At 41.7% G+C, this 27,915-nt stretch overlaps 1 protein-coding gene across 1 annotated transcript; it reads left to right on the forward strand.

Annotated features, from left to right (window-relative positions):
- The first annotated feature begins 18,125 nt into the window (after positions 1 to 18,125).
- LOC138350602 (protein FAM200A-like) lies at positions 18,126 to 26,541 on the forward strand. Its single transcript, XM_069301629.1, has 3 exons — positions 18,126 to 18,218; positions 25,073 to 25,208; positions 25,967 to 26,541. The coding sequence occupies exons 1-3, from the start codon at positions 18,126 to 18,128 to the stop codon at positions 26,539 to 26,541; spliced, it is 804 nt and encodes a 267-aa protein (XP_069157730.1).
- Positions 26,542 to 27,915: the final 1,374 nt, after the last annotated feature.

Genomic DNA, 27,915 nt, shown 5'->3' on the forward strand with positions numbered 1-27,915 from the left:
TTGGCGTCAGCAAAGCTATGGTTATATTAGCGAGACTCTTGACGTCTGGCTAAACGACTCGTATCCACTCGTGGAGGAACACCTAACTTAACACAGTTGACAGCCACTCATTAACACGGCAACCTAACTGCCGGTATGCAAAGGGATCACAAGAGTTCCAACCGGATACTCGGTAATGATGATATGCAATTAACACAAATACACTGTCAATGGGACAGGCAATAACATGCACAATAATAATCACACACAATACTAAATGTGTGGTGTATGTGAAACTCACATTCACAAACGAGTGAAATGCCGTGATACCACACAGATAACACGCATACACCGTCGATTCACCTGTGAAATGGTGTATGCGTGTTATCTGTGTCACAGGTATGATATTCACCTTTTCATACCTGTGACAGGTATGATATTCACCTTTTCATACCTGTGACAGGTATGAGAAGGTGAGAACTGTGGTTGATACCTCAGATCAACGCAATAAAACAATGACAAAATCTTGTACTTACAGATAACGTACCTTTCCTTACTCACTCACTCAGGCACATTTATGCAAGAACTCATAGGTGGCTTGACAGCTGGGCGCTCGTTCTGACATGAGACCATTGACGACAGGCTTCCCACAATCCGTACTTGACACGGGTGTACTGCAGGAGGGAGTGCTGTATGCTTAACAGACAGACACACGCACACACACTTGGCACTGGCTGTGAGTATGGGTGGTGACGTCATATGGTACAGTGTGGGCGGCAGCGGGCGCCTCGAGGTACTGAGGTACACGCTCGGGACAGAGTGGCGGCGGCTGTGGTTATATGGTCCCATGCACTACACTGTACACTGTGGTACAGGTACACTGTGGTAAAGTCACACACAGATTACTTAGGTGTCGGCACTGCCTTAGTTCACTCTAAGTCACTCACAACGATCTTTGTCACCAGGGGTTACCTGATACCAGTCTGTTTCGCTCTGGTGATTTGTCACTTTAGGCTTCTGAACAATATATTCACACTCGTGATTCTTGGCGAGTGTGTGGTATATTTTTCAGACTCTGAGTTAACTTGATGGTGAGGAATGGACGGTTGTTCAGTCTATTGGCCGATAGACAGAACATCTACACGTCCTCTTTGCAAGAGATCCTTCACAAGAATGCTTTTTCCTGAAGCTCAGGGCATCTTGTGGAACACAACACAAAAAGAGTTACAGTTTGACCAATAGCATTGCTGCAAATGGGCGGGAACCAATCATATTGACCGTTCGATGATAGTAGCAAGAGTGACGTCATAAATAGTCACGACCACGTCATAGCTCTTATTTTCTATCGTGCCGGTTGACCCCAGAGGTCAGACGCTGCTAGCGTCTCCCCTCTGTCCCATGCTCCCACCGACCAATGTACCCACTGACCCTTGGTGGCAAGCATGCTTAACTCCCTGTATCTGCTTCCTGCCTGGACATACGGCGGCCTCCGTATTATAAATGTGTTCCTGGTTAAGTGGGCATTCTGGAGATACGCAACATGCCAATTTACTATCCAGGATTAAGAGACATAGGCTTGTGCACAAGATCAGTGAATATGCACTGCAATGAGCCATTCCAGTCAGCTGTGGGAGAATCTTAGGAGACATACTCCCACAATATATATATATATATATATATATATATATATATATATATATATATATATATATATATATATATATATATATATATATATATATATATATATATATACAAACAAGCCTGAATGGTCCCCAGGACCATTCACACCTGTGTTTTGCGGGGTCTGTCCGGTTTGCTAACTTCGTAGTTCACTGGGCCCAACCATCATAGTACCTTGTACGGTCCCTCGAATCGTGACTCAGTCACACGGCTCTTCCCTGGCAGCAGGACCATAACCTGGGACCCGCCCTGGAACTCTCTTGGTGTAGCTTTCTTGTCATACCACTCCGACATCTTGCGCTGCGCCTCCTTCAAATGTTTTCCAACTAGTTCCTTTGCCAAAGTGAGGCGCTCCTTAAACATCTGAACATACTCGTTGACCGTTCCCACGGTCACTCCTGATGCCCATTGCTCTTTCGGCATGGACAGAGGACTCCGTACCTCATGTCCAAATACCAGCTGGAACGGTGAGAAACCTAACGATTCTACCACAGCGTTTTGTATGACAAACAACGCAGGGTATTATTATAGTGCGTGGGTTGGTTGTGTTGTCATATTGTTCCCCCTTTACGGACAACCCAACCCACAACTCAGTAGAGTGCTTATACCTCACTAGGAGATCACACTAGGCGCTTCTGGCTCTTGGAGAGGGGCTCAACGTCACACGTTTAGGGGATGCGGCTCCAACACTTAGCCTCGTTGTTGCGTGCACACACCCACTCGAGCCGCTGTGACTCGCCACTCTATCCTTACGTGATATGATCTCCTCAATCCCCTTTGATTTACTAATTTTCCATCCTACCCTGTCCACAGCAGTGGTTCTTGGTTCTTTCTCTCTCTCTCTCTTCCTTTACTATTTCCTGGGAAGCCTCACTAGGACAAGGGCAAACACCAACAAATTGGAATGCATTTACTGGACAAAGCACATACATAATACATACACACATATAATAATAATGAATCCTATACTCTACACTATTACAATCAGGTTGCACTCTAACACCATCAGAACTCTATCATCAGCTTATCAAGTGGTATCCTATCTCCTGGTTCACCACCTGATACTATCAACCTCCTCAAGTTGATCAAGTCTACATACACTGTTGCACCATCAGCAAGAGAATATATATATATGTATCTATAAATGTGTACAAAGAAAATCAGCATGTGAATACAATAACATATACCAGTATAAATGTTCCTTGATACACAACAATGATCAATCGATCACTCTACAAGTCCTAGAACACATACATCTGTAGGTAATCCAGCCTACGACTGTAATTCTAAACTTCAGTATAAAACACTCCTTGACATAAGAATGCAAACAATCACTCACCTCTCACTGCGTCTTGCACGTTAATGACAACCAAACACTATCAACTCCCTACAAGTAATCCACCAGAACTTCCCTTCCACCTCTGGAAGTTCACTACCCTGATATCTTTAGGTTCTTCCGGGCTTAACTACCAGGATCCTCTGCAGCTCCTCCAGGCTGCTACCATGAAGTTTCCTTGAGCAACTACAGTGCTTCACCATTCTGCTAGGGTCTTCCACAGCTCTCTTGGCTGCTACACCTTGAAGTTCCCTCAAGCAACTATGGTGCTTCACCATCTCTACAGAAGTACGTGACACTCCTCTTCACTGCTTCTCCTCACAGCTCGAGGTCCTCTGCTCCACTACCTTGGAGTCTCATCAACTACTCCCTATGTGCTGGCTTCGAAGTTCTCAGCAACTTCTTCCCCAAAGACAAACCTGCAACCCATCGACACTCCAATAAAATTGTTTCCCCTTTAACACATAAACAAAAATAATCACACAAAATGTTTGCCTCAAACCTCTATCTGTCCTCTACGTACTGTGAGAGTGGACTCCCCCATTGGGCGGGTCCATGCTCCACCTCGCCCGGCGGGCCTCCACACTCTGCTCCGCCGCCAGTCAGTCAGTTGGCTTCAAGCAGTCGAAGGGAGAGGACGCGCTGCTCGTCCCTCCAGCTGTCTCTCTCATCTCCGTCCTCTTATTTAGGCTTCCTGCCTCACCAAAACATTTCTAACTCATCAATAAACGTTGCTACTGTCGCTGGGCACACGACCAACTACAAGCAATCACTATGAACTGCCTTAAATCGTGCTTACCACAGATTGTCTTGTCGAGGGCGCTCCTCCCTCTGACAGAGCCTGGTCAGGGCGCTTCCACAGCCCACGATAATGTCTCTGGTCGGCTTAATACTCTCTTAGCCGTCCAGGACTTGAGACCACACGTCCCCAGCTCGATTCTACAGCTGGCACGTCTGCGCACTTCTCTTCTCTTGGAGATATATCACTAGGGGTTCCTTTCTGACGGGAGCTCAAACGGAACGCGATGTCTGGCCTCAAGTGAGGTCAAAGCCCTCCAGAAGCGAGCCTCACACCTCCAGCAAAATATCCACATCTCCTAACTAGTCATTTATTTATTTCCTTATTTACTGCCTATAATCTTAAACTGTTCATTGAATCCAACAAACTATTTTACATCTGTGTTATTGCCTCTATATTTCCTATACTTTCTAGTTAGGTCAGGCTTGTTGAATAACTCTCAAGGGGGAGACTCGTTTCTCCTGTAGGCTGAGATTATAACAGTATACTGCCTCATCCCACTTAGCTCCTTGTTCTGCGCAGAACACTCAGAATCGTTTTCAGAGTGGAGTGAAACCTTTCGATCGCCCCTTGTGACTGCGGTCGGTAGGGCGACGACCGAATCTGAGTCACTTCCCAATTTGTCACGGTCTGTCTGAACCATTTGGACTGGAATACACTTCCACAGTCTGTCTGGATTTCCCTGGGCATTCCCACCCAAGAGAAAAAACGTTGTAACTGCCCGGCTACACCTTTTGACATCAAACGTCGCATCGGGACAGCTACCGAAAATCATGACGACACGCACATGATGGTCATCAGGTAGGTATTTCCTTTTTTCGTCCGTGGCAACGTTCCTACCGCGTCGACCAACAGACGCTCAAATGCAGGCCCAAATGCAGGAACAGGGACTAACGGGGCCCTTGGTATCGCGGGTTGGCTCTTCCCTGTCCATTGGCAAGGTAAGCACGTCTTACAGTGACGCCTCACGTCGGCGTCCATACCCGGCCAGTAGAAATGGTCCCTGATCTTGGGCAAAGTCTTGGTCACCCCCAAGTGACCTGCAGAATCCATGGAGTGCGATATATCCAGCACTGCCGCTCTGCACTGGGCCGGTAACACTACCTGGTGCCTCGTACCTAGTGATTCTTCTCCGGCCTCCAATCTCACAGGTCTCCATTGTCTCATCAGCATTCCATCCTGCATACAAAAATAAGTGGCCCTCTCGGGACCAACACGTCCTCCTTTGGCCTCCCGAATCAAATCTGGTTACTCCACATGCTGCAACTCTCACCAGACGAGTGCGGTCCACTCCAAGAGAACTGGCGAGTCACTTGTAGCTCACCATCCGGGCTGCCATTGCCCTCCACTTGTCCTCCGGGTTCCACGAAGAGGTGATCGACTCCTAGGCTGTCAGACGACTCTTCTTCAGCCCCATCAGATCCACTCACTTCGTGTTCGTTGCACCGTCTTGGGATCACAGCACACACAGGAAACGCCACCTCGGCGATTTCCTTCTCGTTCCCACAGGCGTCCAATACTCCGCCTTTCTCTACATAGAGCTCCAAGCACTCCTCGCCTTTCACGAGGTTAGGGAGGACACATCCTCCACAGGCGTCATTCCCAAGGATGACTTGCTCCTCCATCTTGGGCACCGAGGCACAGACCCCTACCACTAGGGTCTAGCAGCCATAATCAGAATCTAGAGTCACCTCGTGCAAGGGCATCCTCACTGGGCCTCCCACAGTGGTCACAACTGCCACCCCCACACTGGTACTCTCGTAACCCTCGGGGAACAGGGTTCTACTCACCAGGGTAAAATCTGCCCCGGTGTCTCTCAATATCTTCACAGGAATGGGGTCTGCGTCCCCCATCCTTACGGTCCCCCTCACACACGAACGGGTGAACTCTTTTCTCCCCACTTGTACGGGCTCATCCCGCACCCTCTCGGCCTCTTGGTCCTCCACCCGAACGAAGCAACGTTCCCCCGCTTCTTAGGGCGTCTGCATTCCCGCGAGATGTGTCCAAGTCCTCCGCAGTTGTAACAGCGGACCCTACTTGCTGGCGACCTTCCGCCACCACTCGCCCTGGCGACGCCTCCAGAGGCAGTCGCTCCGAGGGTCTTCCTCGCGCCTTCCGTCGTCTCCTTCGCAGCGTCTCTCGTCACAGCAACAACTCCTGAACTCTCAGCTAGGGGCTTCCTGGCCGGTTCCACAGAACTCTTTGATCCTCTACCGTCTCCACTCGAGAGGTGGGACTTGGGAGAACTCGCTTCTGTCCTCCATCCATCCGTCCTTCTATAACTTCTCCCATACCCGGAGTATACTGGCGGTCGGTGCTGTCCCTCTCTGCGTGGTCGCAAGGCGTCCTCCAACATGTCAGCTCTGTCGGCAGCGGCCCTCAGGTCTTTTATGTCCGCCTCCTTCGGATGGACCATGACGCTAAGCCGGATGAGGAAGCATTTTTATTGGCTGGGAATGGACGCTGATGTGAGGAGACATTGGAAGACCTGTTTCCCGTGCCAAAGGGCGGGGAAGAACGTCCTTGCTATACCGAAGGATGTTATAATAAAGTGTTAATGGACTTATCCACATACTTTGAGTGGACGATAATTAGTGAGTGAATTATTTAGACAAGACCCCAAAGCTGTTGAACTCTAGTCTCATTTTGGCCATATAAATATATTCCAAGATGCGAGGGTCTAAGTGGTTACAATAGAAAACCACTCGTTGTGAATGTGAGTGTGGCTCCTAGCTGAAATATTAAATACAACCTTTTGTGGTGTTACAACGTGTAGTTGAAGGAAACATGTCGCTGAAGAACACATGTCCCTAAAGGAACCTTTTCACTAAAGCTCTCTTCAACATCTTTAATTCCATGCTATAAAATCACCAGTAAGGATGCCATCGCCTTCTTGTTCTATCGCAGAAACTCAGTAGCTTGGGCAGTGAATGTACATTAGTGCACGTCTACAGGTATTACCCTGGAAGCTCCGACCAGCATGGATGTGGCCGCCCTGTTTTCTCTCCCATACGAAGGTGATCGGCTTCATCTGACCATCCACCGTGACCTCACAGATGACGACCCCGACCTTGTATGGTGTTGTGATCTGATAAGTCAATTATGTCCTCACTCCAGAGGTGGGCACTATGATGACCTGACGTTCCTGGGTACCCTTCTCACCAGTACGTATATATTTTGATGCATTTCCAGAACAACCAGAGTTCCTTGAAGCTCTTCTTTGGCTTCAAGTATCATTATTATTATTGTATTAGTATACTTTGTTGAGGTGCGTCTAATATAATTCTGCGGCACTGATTACCCAACATTGCCTTTGACTAAACAAGTTATTATGAGTCCTGATTAACCCAGATCAATTTTAGCACACTGGTTTGGATTACTGCAAGCTACAATGCTTATATACTTCAAATTAACCAGACAGTACTGCACATGTGAGTGTGTTTGAGGACGTTTTGGTGCACGTGCACCGGGCCCCTTAGAGGTTTTAAATTTTGTTAATTTCATTGTCTATTTAATATATTGTCAAATATTTAATTGTCTATTACATTTTTTATATTTACGTTTTTGTTCGTGTTTTCTATGTTCACTACTTTTATTGTCCATTACTTTTGTTGTCCATTACTTTTATTGCCCATTTCTTTTATTGTCCTTACTTTTATTGTCCATTACTTTTGTTGTCCATAACTTTTGTTGTCCATTACTTTTATTGCCCATTTCTTTTATTGTCCTTACTTTTGTTGCCCATTACTTTTGTTGTCCATAACTTTTGTTGCCCATTACTTTTATTGCCCATTACTTTTGATGTCCATAACTTTTATTGTCCATTACATTTTTGTTCATTATTTTTATTATCCTGCGGGATATTTATCATATAAATATCTTAGTCAACAACGTTATTTATTATATAAATATCCTAGGCAGGCCCTAGTCAACAACGGCTTCTTAAGCGGTTTTGTTAAAGACGTTTTTGTTAAAAACGAATGGCTCCAGCGATGTGGAGCCATTCACGCCTCATTGCTCCAGCGGTGTGCAGCCATTCACACCTCATGGCTCCAGCGATGTGGAGCCATTCACACCTCATGGCTCCTACTGATTTTATCAAAAGAAGGTAGTTATTCAATTGTATAAATTTCTGGTGTGCCCCCACTTGGATTATTGAATCTAAGTATAGAGACCTCATCTTCTAATAAACTGAGCTTCTTTGGAGAAAGTTCAATACTGGGCAACAAAAATCATTCCAGAGCAAAATGAACTCACACACCAGGAACGGTTGAGGGCCACACAGTTAACAACACTGCAAACCAGATATGACAGGGCGGATCTCGTCAAAACTTTTAATTAACATACTGAACAATTTGTAGGATGTTGATCCAGCAATCCGTCCTTAGGAACCAAAATACCTATAGTCACATTGTTTAGCGTACCAATGCTGCATATATTCAAAGTTTACCTGAGGGCCACTGACATTAGTGGCCTCGTTTTTGCCAACATTTGCCTTGATAATCTTCTCCAGTTGGATTTTGAAATTCAACAATCTTGGCATTTACGGCTTCAGCAGGTAGGCTGTTCCATAGGTTTATACCCCTGTTCAAAGAATTTCTGAAAATGGGGGGTTTCAGTGTTAGGTATTGTGCATCTGCCAGTTCCTTTATGACTGGATTGAATTCCATCCACACCATGGGCTTTAGAGTCCTTTTAGTTTGTCAATGCTCCTCCTGATTGTGTCTCACGTCTGGAGTAAATCCGTTAATTCGCTCTCTTCATCTCTTTCAAACATTTGTGTGGGTGGTGGGATGTCATCTAACCTCTCTAGTGTAAACAATAATGTAAAATATTCATTCAGAGAGTTTGTTGCCCATTAATTGGAATTGAAGTTTAAATTTAAATAAGTTTATTGATGTAAAATACACACAAAGGGATGAGAAAGCTCAAGCTATTCTCACCCCGTTCAGTACATCGTGTTAATACATACATATACACACATCATAAACAATAAACATATTACCAAACATTGAGAGATAAACATTTACATTTCCTCCTTTACACAAGTAGTATGGTATCAGACGTACACACAAATACTTTTATGACCTAGGTATACTGTATAGACAATTTGCAAGTGACATGCAGATAATTCAACAAAAAATTACAGTCGTGGTGCAAAGTTCTTATATCTCTCCAGAATATCATCAACCTTTCCGTTGTGACACATCCAGGCTATTTGTTCCCGAACAGTCCTTATCTCAGTGTTTCTATATACATTAATCAACGGACAATCAAGAACATAATGGGCAAGGGTGTGAGACCTTAAAATGCCACATAGATGACACTTCGTGTCATTATCATGAACACCTATCCCATATTCCCAGTAATATTTGTACCCAAGCCTGAGCCGCATGTGCACAGTCACTCCAAGCATTTCTCCTTTTACATAAGTGAAATGGGTGTTTTGACTCACATACATGTAGTGTTGCATGGTTTGACTTCTCTCACGCATTATATCTCTCGTCGCCACTTCTGTCTGTGCCTGAATATTTCTGATTTTGCTTCTTTTTTGTCTCATTGTGAGTTCACATTCAATGTCAACTTGTGGTTTTGATGTGGCACGTTTGGCCAAGTCATCCGCCACCTCGTTGAGCACTATTCCAACATGAGATGGAATCCACATGAATTTCACACTATGACCTTTCAGCTGTATCTCAGTTATTCTTTTCTTACAATCCTCAACTATGGACATGAAGACTGGGTTTCGACTGTTTAAGGACTCAAGTGCTCCTCGGCTATCGACAAATACAAAAACATTTTTGTCGTCATGACGTACTTCCTCCAAACACGCCAGAATGGCCTGCAGTTCAGCTTGTGTGGATGATATATAATTACTAAATCGGAGTTCAATTATCCTGTCCACAGTCCCAAACTCCGTATATTCTCTTATTAGGACACCACACCCTGCCCTGCCATCCTCCGCCACCGACCCGTCGCAATATACATGTAAACTGTTGCCTCTTGGTAACCGAGATATCATGCTTCCATACAAACACCGTAATTGTCCCGGTTCATGATGAATCTTTTTCACCTTGAGGGGTACAATTTCGACGTCTATTTTCTGTACTTTCCAGGAAGCAGACCTATTACACTGTCGAGAGGGTTTACACCAGTCAAGTACATCGTATTCCCTGAGGTCATGATCTAATCCCCTCGTGTAGCGTGTCTCCCTCAGTTTCCTGGAAGTGTGTATGTCACTCATGCAGGTCTGAACGCTCTCAAACAGCTTATCCCCTCCTTTTCTCCGCATGAAACGAATAGATACTCTAGTGTTAATGTCACGGACTCTATCATACACACTCTGTAAATTTAATTCCATTCTCATTATTTCAATCATTGCATTTCTTTGACATCCAAGAATAATGCTCATAGCCTCGTTCTGTATCAGCTCTATTTTTTTTATTCTGCCATGGCCTGTGTAAGACAAAACGGGTGCTGCGTAGTCTATCAAGAACCGAACAGTGCTTATGTTTAACATCCGCAAGATAGGTACCCCAACACCTTTACCGGAAAAAGCCAGTGCTTTTAGAGGATGCAGACGGGCTTTACATAAGTTGCTGATATGATTTATTTCAGCATTTTTACTCTCACATGTGTATCCAACATACATGCCCAGATACTTGTACTTCTGAACCCGGCTCAGTTCCACACCATTTAGAGTAAGTGTTATATTTCTTCGTTTCCTACACTCATATTTGGTTTTATCTGCATTTATAACTAAGCCTAACTTGTGACAGGTTGTACCAAGTATGTTAAGAGCAGTTTGAATTTTGTTCCCAGAAGTGCCTTGTATAAGAATGTCATCAGCATATATGATCGTCGTGACCCCTGGAGGATACATCTCTGATGCTAATCTGTTCATTAATACATTGAATAAGGTGGGACTTAAAACTCCCCCTTGTGGGGTACCTAACTGAAACATCCATTCCTCAGACATGTATCCCTGGTAATATACCTGACCTTTTCTGCCTTGTAGATAATCCCTTATCCAGTATAGCAATCTCCCTGTTATTCCCAGATTGGCTAATTCGTATAAGATTACTTCCCCATTGACTTTATCAAATGCTCCTTGTAGATCAACAAAAACTCTACAATTGTCATCCACATTAGACAAACACTTTAAGAGACAATCCGCAGTACTTTTGCCTTTGATAAAACCAAAGAGATTACTGGACATGTTATCACCTACAAGGTAAAGTAGCCTATTTAACAAAATCCTTTCCATCATTTTACAAAAGCAGGATGTTAAGGAGACAGGCCTGTAGCGTCCGTTGGACTTAGGGATAGGAATGATGACAGCCTCTTTCCATCTTCTTGGTAACTTTCCCTCTCTATAACTCATATTAAACAAATCAAGTAAGGGACTAGGTTTCATACCGGCTAAATAATTAAGAATGTCATACGTTACTCCATCTTTCCCCGGAGCAGTAGAGCTGCCACTTTTTATAGCATCCAGTAGCTCATCGTGAGTTATCTCAGTGCATGTTAGATCTTGTATTTAAGGCACATAAAGTTACTCCATTTCTAATATTTTCCCATGACTCAATGGTGACTCTCGTGTCTGCAGGTAAGGACTCCATACCAGCAGCACTAGCTCATTTATATACTAACTCATTAGCAACCTTTCCTGGATCTGAGTGAGCAATGAATTTGGGCTTACAACCCCTGATTTTATTTACTGCTCTCCATATGTCTTTAAGGTTCTTAGTATTACCAATGGACTGAGCAAAGTCTTCCCAGTATCTGTCCTGCGCCTCCTTCCTCACCTGACTGCATTCCCTAGCCACTTCCAACATTGTATTTTTCTCTTCATCCCTCATTCCATTTTTTAACCATTCTTTATGTGCACTCCGTAGCATTCTCTCCCACCCCTTGACTTGCTGATCATTGGAATATTTAAATTTCTTAGGTCCATGCGTCTTGCTTCCCCTGCCCCCGTTATTTTCCCTCTGTACTAATTTCTCTATGTTCTCGACCATGTCCTCGTAAAAACTATCAACGCAGAGCGGAGTGTATTGTTGATACCAATCTCCCATAGTTTGAATAAAATAATTTTTCATATCTTTATTAATATTTAGCCTTTTCCTTTGAAAGTGGACTTGTTTTTTCCCCAGTGGTAATTCAACGTTCAAGGCAAAGTGGTCACTAAGTAGTTCCCAAACAACCCGAGCCTCCCCCATAATCCCCTGAGAGTTTAAAATGCAGGCATATTCAAGTCGTCCTCCCCTGATGTGAGTTGGTTCATTGTTTCCTAAGAGACAGGTTATCTGGATGATCTTGTAGAAACTATAACCACTTGACCCCATTGGCATTAATACTACCCACTGTCCCTAGGCTTGTGTGCCGAGCATTAAGGTCCCCAATGACCAGTGAAGGATTAGTATAAATGCAGTCAGGTAGATACTTAGCGTCGAAGCCGTTCCTGGATACAAACAAATTAACTACAATAAATTCCCCTTCCCTTAATGATAATTTAACACAGACACTCTCTATACCTTGCGTTTTTGACGGCGGTTCTACTAACTCTGCTTGTATGGAGTTCTTAACATAAATCGACGTGCCTCTGATGTTATTTGCGGCGAAGAGGTTAAACCCTTTAAAGCCATTTAATTTCAATAAACCTTCATTCCTATCCCCTGTCTCCTGGAGAGCTACAACATCAATATCATTTCCCATCACATAACAAGGAACATCTGTAACTCTGTTTCTTAAACCATTAACATTCCATGATGCCCATTAATCGTCCATTATAATGGACATCACGGAATTTTAATGCCCATTATAATCGTCCATTATAACTTTGTTAGTCTCATCTTTTAAGGGTCCTTTCGAGTTCTTTGTTTTACTTCTTTTATAAGCATATAACAACTTTGGATCTTCGTTTATGCTTTGCTCAAGTTTTCTTTCGTAATTTCTTTTGGCTGATCTGATTTCCTGAGTGGCTGAGTTTAGTGGCCTTTTATATATGACATAACTGGTGACAGGGGCGGCCAGTCTACTTACTGTAAGAGCCACAAATGATGAAGCTCAGGTGTTTGTCAGCCTCAGCACAGGAACAAATTTTACACTTACGATTTTATTGTTACACATTTTGTTAAAAAGAATTTACATAAATTAAAAAATATGCATATTAAATGCAATAATATTTATTCATTCATGCAGTTTTAAACTGGTAATTTGTATTAGTTTCAGTAATTACAAAGACACAAATATGTGAAAAAAGTAAACCAAAAAATTTGAGATATTTAAGGGCTAACTGGAAACAGAATCTAATGCAGTGGCAGGAATCAGCTCAGATCACCACCTTTGAAGACTTACTGTTGCCTCAGTATTTCGTTCATTTCTTCGTTGTCATCTGTGAAAGTTCCATCTCCCTTTCGCAGGGGCCTAATACAGGATGTAGTTTTTGTTCTAAATTTTGCTTAGAAGAAAAAGTATTTCGGATTTATCTCTGATGGCCTTCTGCTATCTCTGCCTCTCCTGGATTTTATATGATTCTTGTAGATTTAGTTCAATCGTTTATATTTCCCTACATAGCCTTCTTTGTCGTTCTTGAGAAAGGGTGGGGCGTTCAAGTTGTTCTGCGATTCGTTTTCTTGCACTATTGAGAGAACGTTCCAGTCAGCATCTCTTCCACTTTTTTCGAAAAGATATGCGGCTTGAGAATATTTCTAGTGCCACCGAGAACTTTATTCCACTGAATAAATTCGTCAGTGTTGCAACAGATTCTTGATGAATATGGAGTTGAATATAGTGAATACCTGCAATGGCGGGGAAAATGTAGGATTAGTTAAACTTATGAAAAGGGATCCCAGCTTTCCAGTTCCTCTCTGTTCATCGTGAACACCTAACAGCCAGATACTTCAGGTATGAAGACGTTATGAAAGCTGTCCTTCATATTATCAATTTCATACGCGCAAATGGGAAGACCCACCGACGGTTCAGAAATTTTATTGAAGAATTGGAGCTTGTGATAAACCTAGTGACGTCTCTTTCTATTCCAGTGTGAGGTGACTGTCAACCAGCAATGCTTGAGTAGGTTTGTGGATCTGTTGGCACCTATTATTATTTAATAATTGGAAATTATCCTACCCTCAGCTGGAAAATGATGAATGGATACAAGATCTGATGTTCTTTCCCGATATAATGAATCATTGACAAACTCTCAAATTGGCACTCCAGGGGAAAGATAAGATTATTTCTGACCTTATTCACACAATTCTCAGCTTTCAGAGTAAAATAAGAACTTTTCAAGGAGATATATTGTCAAGAAACTTGATTCACTGCCCCTATCTCAGTACGAGAGTAAATACATTTCCTGATTGTTACAGTTTTCCCCTGCATCTTGAGGTTATCTTGAGATGATTTCGGGGCTTTTTTAGTGTCCCGGCGGCCCGGTCCTCGACCAGGCCTCCACCCCGAGGAAGCAGCCCGTGACAGCTGACTAACACCCAGGTACCTATTTAACTGCTAGGTAACAGGGGCATAGGGTGAAAGAAACTCTGCCCATTGTTTCTCGCCGGCGCCTGGGATCGAACCCAGGACCATAGGATCACAAGTCCCGCGTGCTGTCCGCTCATAATGAGACAGACATTGCAGCCAAATTAGCGTGTAACAAGTTTGAAGTTGAATTAGATCTAGGTATCCCCATCTCTGCTGTCAAAACTGTATTGGTCCAAACATTCAGATCTGATAGGAAAGAACTTACTGACTCCCAACGACCTGAGAGTACTAGTATAAAAAGCTATGATTTGTTCAGATCTGAAACCTACATCTATGGACAGCACAAAACGTCCACTAGACTGTGCGACACAGTGGTTGCAAGGATCAGGTTGGGTTACCGTTACCTGTGGCAGGTGGCTGCAGGTGACGGGTCTCCCAATCCTGAGCACTCCAGTTGCAAACTCTGTGAGCAGGAACTACGGCATGATCTCCCGCACTACATCACTGAATGCCCAGTTATTAGACCTTTCAGACCAGTTGGCATGAGGTACCTGGAGCTTTGCAATTACTTTATTCACTCTCGTATTCTTGAAGATATCCTCAAAATTTGCCAGTGCAGGCTATTGAACACATGGCTCTGTATGACTAACCATCCTGCGAGATGGGGGACTTTTATTACCACTGCTACCTTATTCAATCTTGTGTTGTTAATATCCTCAAAATGCATCCGGAGTCTGCCAGTGCAGACCGCTTATCACATGCCTCTGTATGACTAACCATCCTGTGTGATGGGGATTTTTTAGCATCACCTAGTTAGCTTTTTTGACACACTGTACTCCACTTCATATAGTCTAGGGTAGCTGCACTAATGCAGATGTACCTCATTTAGTAATAAAAAAAAAAAACTAACCATCCTGCGAGATGGGGACTTGTTTTACCACCTCTGCCTTATTCAATCTTGTGTTGTTGATATCCTCAAAATGCATCCGGAGTCTGCCAGTGCAGACCGCTTATCACATGCCTCTGTATGACTAACCATCCTGTGTGATGGGGATTACTTAGCATCACCTAGTTAGCTTTTTGACACACAGTACTCCACTTCATATAGTCTAGGGTAGCTGCAATAATGCAGAAGTACCTCATATCTTAATAAAAAAACAAAAATCGGCCCACCGGCTCTGCATAGCAATGGATTTTGTCTGTTCCTTCTGCCTTCTATAAGAGTATGCTTCAACATCAAGCAAACGCCAACAATACGTGCCAAAACGAATTGTCTAGTCACTCCTTCCCCTTCCTTCACCCGACCATCCACGAGAGATGCGCACCTGCAACTCGCCGGCTCCAGGTTTGCCACCAGCAAAACACCACTTACGGGGCCGGTTCGGTTCATCGTCTACAGCCCCTGCTTAGCGCCACTGTGACGTCACCAGTCTGTATATAAGGACCTGCCCATGACCCAGTCAGCAGATTATCATTCTAGTGCTCAGAGCTCTCGCATCTTGCCCTCACCTTGACGTTCTTACTACAAGTGACGGTAGACGCTTAGACCATTTTGCATAAAGAGTGTTGTGCATCTTTTTTATTAACGTAAAATTCTCTTATCCATATTTTTCTTTTAATTGTGTTTAAGCCAAGGGGTTAATGTTTTTTTTTTGTATTTACTTATTCAGTATTATTTTTGTAATATTAAAGTAAATGTTTGTTAAGTTTTGTTATATTAAATATTTTAAAGTGTTTATTTTCCTGTTCTTTACCGACAGCTTGCACACCGTAAAAGTTCCAGCAGATTTATTTTAATTTGTTTTCTCTCTTTTTTGTTTTTTTTTTTAATGGGCGTTTGGCACAAGAGCTGCCAGGACAGTTACTGCGCTCTCACAGAACACGTCCCAATGGTACTGAAATAAAAGACAATAAACTGGAAGAATACAAAGATAAATTACAAGGAATGCTTGATAATTTCCCAGCCAGGCTTGATGACTTGCAGAAGCTGAAGCTCGACATTGCCTTTCTTGTCAATTCATCCATGGTTAATGTGGTCAATGGTGACTGTCCAGTTCCCGAACCTCTAGTTCCGGAATCATCTGCTGTGGAAATGGAACTAATGGAATTCCAGGAGGACCCGGATCTGAACATGATCCATAAGTTCAAGTCTACAATTGAGTTCTGGAAACAAGTTCCAGAAATAAAATATCCTGAACTAAAGAAAACTAGTGTGTGGTTCTTCACAATTTTCAGCACAACACACTGTTATGAATCACTGAACTCTGTAATGAAGTTTGTGAAGCGGAAGCCTCGTGTGATCCTTACACACACACCAACACCTGACGGAGTAGTTCGTACAGCTCTCACAACATATCAGCCAGACTGTAAACCACTTATAGCCAAGCTGGAGACCCGCAAGACCTCTACTAGCAGTAAATAGCGTCTATAACAGCCTGACATTTGTAGCCTTGCAATTGTATCATAAAAATATAATTATAATACGTCTGATTTTGTAGAGTAGAAATTCTTATTAAACATCTTGAAGATTGATAACCCAAACGAATTCTTCAAGAATGTGATACGAATATCAAATCATATATCAGATGTCACCTTAACTCCACTTGATTTTGAAGAAGCTATAGACTATGCACTCTGCACCAGACCCTGATTCCTAGAATTCCATATTTATCAAGAACTGTAAAAAAAATTACTATCACAGGCCCTAAAAAAAATTTGGAGGCGGAGCTTATATACTGGCGATATCTCTGACATACTAAAAACAGCAGAAATAACACCACTCCATAAAGGAAGGAATAAAGCAAAGGCAAAAAATTATAGATCGATAGCCCTAACATTACACATCATAAAAATGTTTGAAACAGTGATAAGAAGTAATATCACAAAATACATGGAATCACAGCGTTTACATAACCCTGGACAACTTGGTTTCAGATCAGGGCGCTCTTGCCTATCACAATTGCTGGACCACTATGACATGGCCTTAGATGCCAGGGAAGTCATGTACAAAGCTGACGTAATGTACAAAGATTTCTCAAAACCCTTGGCCGGTTCCACAGAACTCTTTGATCCTCTACCGTCTCCACTCGAGAGGTGGGACCTGGGAGAACTCGCTTCTGTCCTCCATCCATCCGTCCTTCTATAACTTCTCCCATACCCGGAGTATACTGGCGGTCGGTGCTGTCCCTCTCTGCGTGGTCGCAAGGCTTCCTCCAACATGTCAGCTCTGTCGGCAGCGGCCCTCAGGTCTTTTATGTCCGCCTCCTTCGGATGGACCATGACGCTAAGCCGGATGAGGGAGCATTTTTATTGGCTGGGAATGGACGCTGATGTGAGGAGACATTGGAAGACCTGTTTCCCGTGCCAAAGGGCGGGGAAGAACGTCCTTGCTATACCGAAGGATGTTATAATAAAGTGTTAATGGACTTATCCACATACTTTGAGTGGACGATAATTAGTGAGTGAATTATTTAGACAAGACCCCAAAGCTGTTGAACTCTAGTCTCATTTTGGCCATATTAATATATTCCAAGATGCGAGGGTCTAAGTGGTTACAATAGAAAACCACTCGTTGTGAATGTGAGTGTGGCTCCTAGCTGAAATATTAAATACAACCTTTTGTGGTGTTACAACGTGTAGTTGAAGGACACATGCCGCTGAAGAACACATGTCCCTAAAGGAACCTTTTCACTAAAGCTCTCTTCAACATCTTTAATTCCATGCTATAAAATCACCAGTAAGGATGCCATCGCCTTCTTGTTCCATCGCAGAAACTCAGTAGCTTGGGCAGTGAATGTACATTAGTGCACGTCTACAGGTATTACCCTGGAAGCTCCGACCAGCATGGATGTGGCCGCCCTGTCTTCTCTCCCATACGAAGGTGATCGGCTTCATCTGACCATCCACCGTGACCTCACAGATGACGACCCCGACCTTGTATGGTGTTGTGATCTGATAAGTCAATTATGTCCTCACTCCAGAGGTGGGCACTATGATGACCTGACGTTCCTGGGTACCCTTCTCACCAGTACGTATATATTTTGATGCATTTCCAGAACAACCAGAGTTCCTTGAAGCTCTTCTTTGGCTTCTAGTCTCATTATTATTATTGTATTAGTATACTTTGTTGAGGTGCGTCTAATATAATTCTGCGGCACTGATTACCCAACATTGCCTTTGACTAAACAAGTTATTATGAGTCCTGATTAACCCAGATAAATTTTAGCACACTGGTTTGGATTACTGCAAGCTACAATGCTTACATACTTCAAATTAACCAGACAGTACTGCACATGTGAGTGTGTTTGAGGACGTTTTGGTGCACGTGCACTGGGCCCCTTAGAGGTTTTAAATTTTGTTAATTTCATTGTCTATTTAATATATTGTCAAATATTTAATTGTCTATTACATATTTATATTTACGTTTTTGTTCGTGTTTTCTATGTTCACTACTTTTATTGTCCATTACTTTTGTTGTCCATTACTTTTATTGCCCATTTCTTTTATTGTCCTTACTTTTATTGTCCATTACTTTTGTTGTCCATAACTTTTGTTGTCCATTACTTTTATTGCCCATTTCTTTTATTGTCCTTACTTTTGTTGCCCATTACTTTTGTTGTCCATAACTTTTGTTGTCCATTACTTTTATTGCCCATTTCTTTTATTGTCTATTACTTTATTGTCCATTACTTTATTGTCCATTACTTTTGTTGCCCATTACTTTTGTTGTCCATAACTTTTGTTGTCCATTACTTTTATTGCCCATTACTTTTGATGTCCATAACTTTTATTGTCCATTACATTTTTGTTCATTATTTTTATTATCCTGCGGGATATTTATCATATAAATATCTTAGTCAACAACGATATTTATTATATAAATATCCTAGGCAGGCCCTAGTCAACAACGGCTTCTTAAGCGGTTTTGTTAAAGACGTTTTTGTTAAAGACGAATGGCTCCAGCGGTGTGGAGCCATTCACACCTAATTGCTCCTACTGATTTTATCAAAAAAAGGTAGTTATTCAATTGTATAAATTTCTGGTGTGCCCCCACTTGGATTATTGAATCTAAGCATAGAGACCTCATCTTCTAATAAACTGAGCTTCTTTGGAGAAAGTTCAACACTGGGCAACAAAAATCATTCCAGAGCAAAATGAACTCACACACCAGGAACGGTTGAGGGCCACACAGTTAACACTGCAAACCAGATATGACAGGGCGGATCTCGTCAAAACTTTTAATTAACATACTGAACAATTTGTAGGATGTTGATCCAGCAATCCGTCCTTAGGAACCAAAATACCTATAGTCACATTGTTTAGCGTACCAATGCTGCATATATTCAAAGTTTACCTGAGGGCCACTGACATTAGTGGCCTCGTTTTTGCCAACATTTGCCTTGATAATCTTCTCCAGTTGGATTTTGAAATTCAACAATCTTGGCATTTACGGCTTCAGCAGGTAGACTGTTCCATAGGTTTATACCCCTGTCCAAAGAATTTCTGAAAATGGGGGGTTTCAGTGTTAGGTATTGTGCATCTGCCAGTTCCTTTATGACTGGATTGAATTCCATCCACAGCATGGGCTTTAGAGTCCTTTTAGTTTGTCAATGCTCTTCCTGATTGTGTCTCATGTCTGGAGTAAATCCGTTAATTCGCTCTCTTCACCTCTTTCAAACATTTGTGTGGGTGATGGGATGTCATCTAACCTCTCTAGTGTAAACAATAATGTAAAATATTCATTCAGAGTGTTTGTTGCCCATTAATTGCAATTGAAATTTAAATAAGTTTATTGATGTAAAATACACACAAAGGGATGAGAAAGCTCAAGCTATTCTCACCCCGTTCAGTACATCGTGTTAATACATACATATGCACACATCACAAACAATAAACATATTACCAAACATTGAGAGATAAACATTTACATTTCCTCCTTTACACAAGTAGTATGGTATCAGACGTACACACAAATACTTTTATGACCTAGGTATACTGTATAGACAATTTGCAAGAGACATGCAGATAATTCAATAAAAAATTACAGTCTTGGTGCAAAGTTCTTATATCTCTCCAGAATATCATCAACCTTTCCGTTGTGACACATCCAGGCTATTTGTTCCCGAACAGTCCTTATCTCAGTGTTTCTATATACATTAATCAACGGACAATCAAGAACATAATGGGCAAGGGTGTGAGACCTTAAAATGCCACATAGTTGACACTTCGTGTCAATATCATGAACACCTATCCCATATTCCCAGTAATATTTGTACCCAAGCCTGAGCCGCATGTGCACAGTCACTCCAAGCATTTCTCCTTTTACAATAATTGAAATGGGTGTTTTGACTCACATACGTGTAGTGTTGCATGGTTTGACCTCTCTCATACATTATATCTCTCCTCGCCACTTCTGTCTGTTCCTGAATATTTCTGATTTTGCTTCTTTTTTGTCTCATTGTGAGTTCACATTCAATGTCAACTTGTGGTTTTGATGTGGCACGTTTGGCCAAGTCATCCGCCACCTCGTTGAGCACTATTCCAACATGAGATGGAATCCACATGAATTTCACACTATGACCTTTCAGCTGTATCTCAGTTATTCTTTTCTTACAATCCTCAACTATGGACATGAAGACTGGGTTTCGACTGTTTAAGAACTCAAGTGCTCCTCGGCTATCGACAAATACAAAAACATTTTTGTCGTCATGACGTACTTCCTCCAAACACGCCAGAATGGCCTGCAGTTCAGCTTGTGTGGATGATATATAATTACTAAGTCGGAGTTCAATTATCCTGTCCACAGTCCCAAACTCCGTATATTCTCTTATTAGGACACCACACCCTGCCCTGCCATCCTCCGCCACCGACCCGTCGCAATATACATGTAAACTGTTGCCTCTTGGTAACCGAGATATCATGCTTCCATACAAACACCGTAATTGTCCCGGTTCATGATGAATTTTTTTCACCTTGAGGGGTACAATTTCGACGTCTATTTTCTGTACTTTCCAGGGAGCAGACCTATTACACTGTCGAGAGGGTTTACAGCAGTCAAGTACATCGTATTCCCTGAGGTCATGAGCTAATCTCCTCGTGTAGCGTGTCTCCCTAAGTTTCCTGGAAGTGTGTATGTCACTCAAGCAGGTCTGAACGCTCTCAAACAGCTTATCCCCTCCTTTTCTCCGCATGAAACGAATAGATACTCTAGTGTTAATGTCACGGACTCTATCATACACACTCTGTAAATTTAATTCCATTCTCATTATTTCAATCATTGCATTTCTTTGACATCCAAGAATAATGCTCATAGCCTCGTTCTGTATCAGCTCTATTTTTTTTATTCTGCCTTGGCCTGTGTAAGACAAAACGGGTGCTGCGTAGTCTATCAAGAACCGAACAGTGCTTATGTATAACATCCGCAAGATAGGTACCCCAACACCTTTACCAGAAAAAGCCAGTGCTTTTAGAGGATGCAGACGGGCTTTACATAAGGTGCTGATATGAGATATTTCAGCATTTTTACTCTCACATGTGTATCCAACATACATGCCCAGATACTTGTACTTCTAAACCCGGCTCAGTTCCACACCATTTAGAGTAAGAAACTCCCCCTTGTGGGGTACCTAACTGAAACATTCATTCCTCAGACATGTATCCCTGGTAATATACCTGACCTTTTCTGCCTTGTAGATAATCCCTTATCCAGTATAGCAATCTCCCTGTTATTCCCAGATTGGCTAATTCGTATAAGATTACATCCATATTGACTTTAACAAATGCTCCTTGTAGATCAACAAAAACTCTACAATTATCATCCACATTAGACAAACACTTTAAGAGACAATCCGCAGTACTTTTGCCTTTGATAAAACCAAAGAGATTACTGGACATGTTATCACCTACAAGGTAGAGTAGCCTATTTAACAAAATCCTTTCCATCATTTTACAAAAGCAGGATGTTAAGGAGACAGGCCTGTAGCGTCCGTTTGACTTAGGGATAGGAATGATGACAGCCTCTTTCCATCTTCTTGGTAACTTTCCCTCTCTATAACTCATATTAAACAAATCAAGTAAGGGACTAGGTTTCATACCGGTTAAATAATTAAGAATGTCATACATTACTCCATCTTTCCCCGGAACAGTAGAGCTGCCACTTTTTATAGCATCCAGTAGCTCATCATGAGTTATCTCAGTGCATGTTACAGATCTTGTATTTAAGGCACATAAAGTTACTCCATTTCTAATATTTTCCCATGACTCAATGGTGACTCTCATGTCTGCAGGTAAGGACTCCATACCAGCAGCACTAGCTCATTTATCTACTAACTCATTAGCAACCTTTCCTGGATCTAAGTGAGCAACGAATTTATGCTTACAACCCCTGATTAAATTTACTGCTCTCCATATGTCTTTAAGGTTCTTAGTATTACCAATGGACTGAGCAAAGTCTTGCCAGTATCTGTCTCGTGCCTCCTTCCTCACCTGACTGCATTCCCTAGCCACTTCCAACATTGTATTTTTCTCTTCATCCCTCATTCCATTTTTTAACCATTCTTTATGTGCACTCCGTAGCATTCTCTCCCACCCCTTGACTTGCTGATCATTGGAATATTTAAATTTCTTAGGTCCATGCGTCTTGCTTCCCCTGCCCCCGTTATTTTCCCTCTGTACTAATTTCTCTATGTTCTCGACCATGTCCTCGTAAAAACTATCAACGCAGAGCGGCGTGTATTGTTGATACCAATCTCCCATAGTTTGAATAAAATAATTTTTCATATCTTTATTAATATTTAGCCTTTTCCTTTGAAAGTGGACTTGTTTTTTTCCCCAGTGGTAATTCAACGTTCAAGGCAAAGTGGTCACTAAGTAGTTCCCGAACAACCCGAGCCTCCCCATAATCCCCTGAGAGTTTAAAATGCAGGCATAGTCAAGTCGTCCTCCCCTGATGTGAGTTGGTTCATTGTTTCCCAAGAGACAGGTATCTGGATGATCTTGTAGAAACTATAACCACTTGACCCCATTGGCATTAATACTACCCACTGTCTCAAGGCTTGTGTGCCGAGCATTAAGGTCCCCAATGACCAGTGAAGGATTAGTATAAATGCAGTCAGGTAGATACTTAGCGTCGAAGCCGTTCCTGGATACAAACAAATTAACTACAATAAATTCCCCTTCCCTTAATGATAATTTAACACAGACACTCTCTATACCTTGCGTTTTTGACGGTGGTTCTACTAACTCTGCTGGTATGGAGTTCTTAACATAAATCGACGTGCCTCTGATGTTATTTGCGGCGAAGAGGTTAAACCATTTATAGCCATTTAATTTCAATAAACCTTCATTCCTATCCCCTGTCTCCTGGAGAGCTACAACATCAATATCATTTCCCATCACATAACAATGAACATCTGTAACTCTGTTTCTTAAACCATTAACATTCCATGATGCCCATTAATCGTCCTTTATAATGGGCATCACGGAATGTTAATGCCCATTATAACTTTGTTAGTCTCATCTTTTAAGGGTCCTTTCGAGTTCTTTGTTTTACTTCTTTTATAAGCATATAACAACTTTGGATCTTCCTTTATGCTTTGCTCAAGTTTCCTTTCGTAATTTCTTTTGGCTGATCTGATTTCCTGAGTGGCTGAGTTTAGTGGCCTTTTATATATGACATAACTGGTGACAGGGGCGGCCAGTCTACTTACTGTAAGAGCCACAAATGATGAAGCTCAGGTGTTTGAGAGCCTCAGCACAGGAACAAATTTTACACTTACGATTTTAGTGTTACACATTTTGTTAAAAAGAATTTACAATAATTATAAAAATTATTTAAAAAGAATTATATGCCGTTTTAAACTGGTAATTTGTATTACTTTCAGTAATTACAAAGACACAAATATGTGAAAAAAGTAAACCCAAAAATTTGAGATATTTAAGGGCTAACTGGAAACAGAATGTAATGAAGTGGCAGGAATCAGCTCAGATCACCACCTTTGCAGACTTACTGTTGCCTCAGTATTTTGTTCATTTCTTCGTTGTCATCTGTGAAAGTTCCATCTCCCTTTCGCAGGGGTCTAATACAAGATGTCGTTTTTGTTCTAAATTTTGCATAGAAGAAAAAGTATTTCGGATTTATCTCTGATGGCCTTCTGCTATCTCTGCCTCTCCTGGATTTTATATGATTCTTGTAGATTTAGTTCAATCGTTTATATTTCCCTACATAGCCTTCTTTGTCGTTCTTGAGATAGGGTGGGGCGTTCAAGTTGTTCTGCGATTCGTTTTCCTGCACTATAGAGGGAACGTTCCAGTCAGCATCTCTTCCACTTTTTTCGATGAGATATGCGGCTTGAGAATATTTCTAGTGCCACCGAGAACTTTATTCCACAGAATAAATTCGTCAGTGTTGCAACAGATTTTGGATGAATATGGAGTTGAATATGGTGAATACCTACAATGGTGGGGAAAATGTAGGAATAGTTAAACTTATGAAAAGTGATTCCAGCTTTCCAGTTCCTCTCTGTTCATCGTGAACACCTAACAGCCAGATACTTCAGGTATTAAGATGCTATGAAAGCTGTCCTTGAAATTATCAATTTCATACGCGCAAATGGGAAGACCCACCGACGGTTCAGAATTTTTTTTGAAGAATTGGAGCTTGTGATAAGCCTAGTGACGTCTCTTTCTATTCCAGTGTGAGGTGGCTGTCAACCAGCAATGCTTGAGTAGGTTTGTGGAACTGTTGGCACCTATTATTATTATTTAATAATTGGAAATTATCCTACCCTCAGCTGGAAAATGATGAATGGATACAAGATCTGATGTTCCTTCCCGATATAGTGAATCGTCTACAAACTCTCAACCTGGCGCTCCAGGGGAAAGATAAGATTATTTCTGACCTTATTCACACAATTTTCAGCTTTCAGAGTAAAATAAGAGTTTTTCAAGGAGATATATTGTCAAGAAACTTGATTCACTGCCCCTATCTCAGTACGAGAGTAAATACATTTCCTGATTGTTACAGTTTTTACCTGCATAGCAATGGATTTTGTCTGTTCCTTCTGCCTTCTATAAGAGTATGCTTCAACATCAAGCAAACGCCAACAATACGTGCCAAAACGAATTGTCTAGTCACTCCTTCCCCGTCCCTTCACCCTACCATCCACGAGAGATGCGCACCTGCAACTCGCCGGTTCCTCGTTTACCACCAGCAAAATACCACTTACGGGGCCGGTTCGGTTCATCGTCTACAGCCCCTGCTTCGCGCCACTGTGACGTCACCAGCCTGTATATAAGGACCTTCCCATGACCCAGTCAGTGCTCAGAGCTCTCGCATCTTGCCCTCACCTTGACGTTCTTACTACAAGTGACAGTAGACGCTTAGAGCATTTTGCATAAAGAGTGTTGTGCATCTTTTTTATTAACGTAAAATTCTCTTATCCATATTTTTCTTTTAATTGTGCTTAAGCCAAGGGGTTAATGTTTTTTTTTTGTATTTACTTATTCAGTATTATTTTTGTAATATTAAAGTAAATGTTTGTTAAGTTTTGTTATATTAAATATTTTAAAGTGTTTATTCTCCTGTTCTTTACCGACAGCTTGCACACCGTAAAAGTTCCAGCAGATTTATTTTAATTTGTTTTCTCTCCTTTTTGTTTTCTGTTTTACTGGGCGTTTGGCACAAGAGCTGCCAGGACAGTTACTGCGCTCTCACAGAACACGTCCCAATGGTATTGAAATAAAAGACAATAAACTGGAAGAATATAAAGATAAATTACAAGGAATGCTTGATAATTTCCCAGCCAGGCTTGATGACTTGCAGAAGCTGAAGCTCGACTTTGCCTTTCTTGTCACTCCATCCATGGTTAATGTGGTCAATGGTGACTGTCCAGTTCCCGAACCTCTAGTTCCGGAATCATCTGCTGTGGAAATAGAACTAATGGAATTCCAGGAGGACCCGGATCTGAACATGATCCATAAGTTTAAGTCTACAATTGAGTTCTGGAAACAAGTTCCAGAAATAAAATATCCTGAACTAAAGAAAACTAGTGTGTGGTTCTTCACAATTTTCAGCACAACACACTGTTATGAATCACTGAACTCTGTAATGAAGTTTGTGAAGCGGAAGTCTCGTGTGATCCTTATACACACACCAACACCTGACGGAGTAGTTCGTACAGCTCTCACAACATATCAGCCAGACTGTAAACCACTTATAGCCAAGATGGAGACCCGCAAGACCACTACTAGCAGTAAATAGCGTCTATAACAGCCTGACATTTGTAGCCTTGCAATTGTATCATAAAAATATAATTATAATACGACTGATTTTGTAAAGTAGAAATTCTTATTAAACATCTTGAAGATTGATAACCCAAACGAATTCTTCAAGAATGTGATACGAACATTAAATCATATATCAGATGTCACCTTAACTCCACTTGATCTTGAAGAAGCTATAGACTATGCACTCTGCACCAGACCCTGATTCCTAGAATTCCATATTTATCAAGAACTGTAAAAAAATTACTACCACAGGACCTAAAAAAAATTTGGAGATGGAACTTATATACTGGCGATATCTCTGATATACTAAAAACAGCAGAATTAACACCACTCCATAAAGAAAGGAATAAAGCAAATCCAAAAAATTATAGACCGATAGCACTAACATCACACATCATAAAAATGTTTGAAAGAGTGATAAGAAGTAATATCACAAAATACATGGAGTCACAGCGTCTACATAACCCTGGACAACATGGTTTCAGATCAGGGCGCTCTTGCCTATCACAATTGCTGGACCACTATGACATGGCCTTAGATGCCAGGGAAGTCATGTACAAAGCTGACGTAATGTTCAAAGATTTCTCAAAACCCTTCAACAAATGTGACCATAGTGTTATTGCGCAAAAAAAAATGCGTTCAAAAGGAATCACCGGAATAATAGGAAGATGGATCTACAATTCCTAACTAACAGAACCCAATATGTAATAGTAAACAAGATAAAATCCGGATCATCAACCGTGAATAGCTTAGTCCCCCAGGGTACTGTGCTTGCTCCAGTACTCTTTCTCATTCTCATATTAGACAGACAATAACACAAACTATAGTTCCGTATCATCCTTTGCAGATGATATTTGGGTTTTTATGGGAGTAGACAACATAGAGAACACAGCAAACCTCTAAACTAATAAAAATCAGGTCTTTCAATAGACCAGAGAAAATAATACGATATTTAATGAAGATAAGTTCCAGCTCCTGCGCTATATTGAAAAAAAATATGAAAACTTAAAGTACGTACAAAACTAAGTCAAATCATACCATAGAACGTAACAGCAATGTAAAAGATTTGTGTGCAATCTTGGAAGACTTTATTTTTAAAGAACACAATAAAGTATTCGTCACAACTGCAATAAAAATGACAGGTTGGATTACAAGACCCTTTCACACTAGAGGTGCCGTACCAATGATGATACTCTCCAATACGCTGGTGATCTCTGGAGTGGAATACTGTTGCACAATGACAGTCCATTTCAAAGCTGGAGAAATTGCTGACCTGGAGAGAGTGCAAAAATCCTTTACTGGTAGAAATATACTCAATAAACCATCTAAATTACTGCAATTGACTAAA

This window comes from Procambarus clarkii, chromosome 46, assembly GCF_040958095.1.
Source record: "Procambarus clarkii isolate CNS0578487 chromosome 46, FALCON_Pclarkii_2.0, whole genome shotgun sequence".
NCBI lineage: Eukaryota > Metazoa > Arthropoda > Malacostraca > Decapoda > Cambaridae > Procambarus > Procambarus clarkii.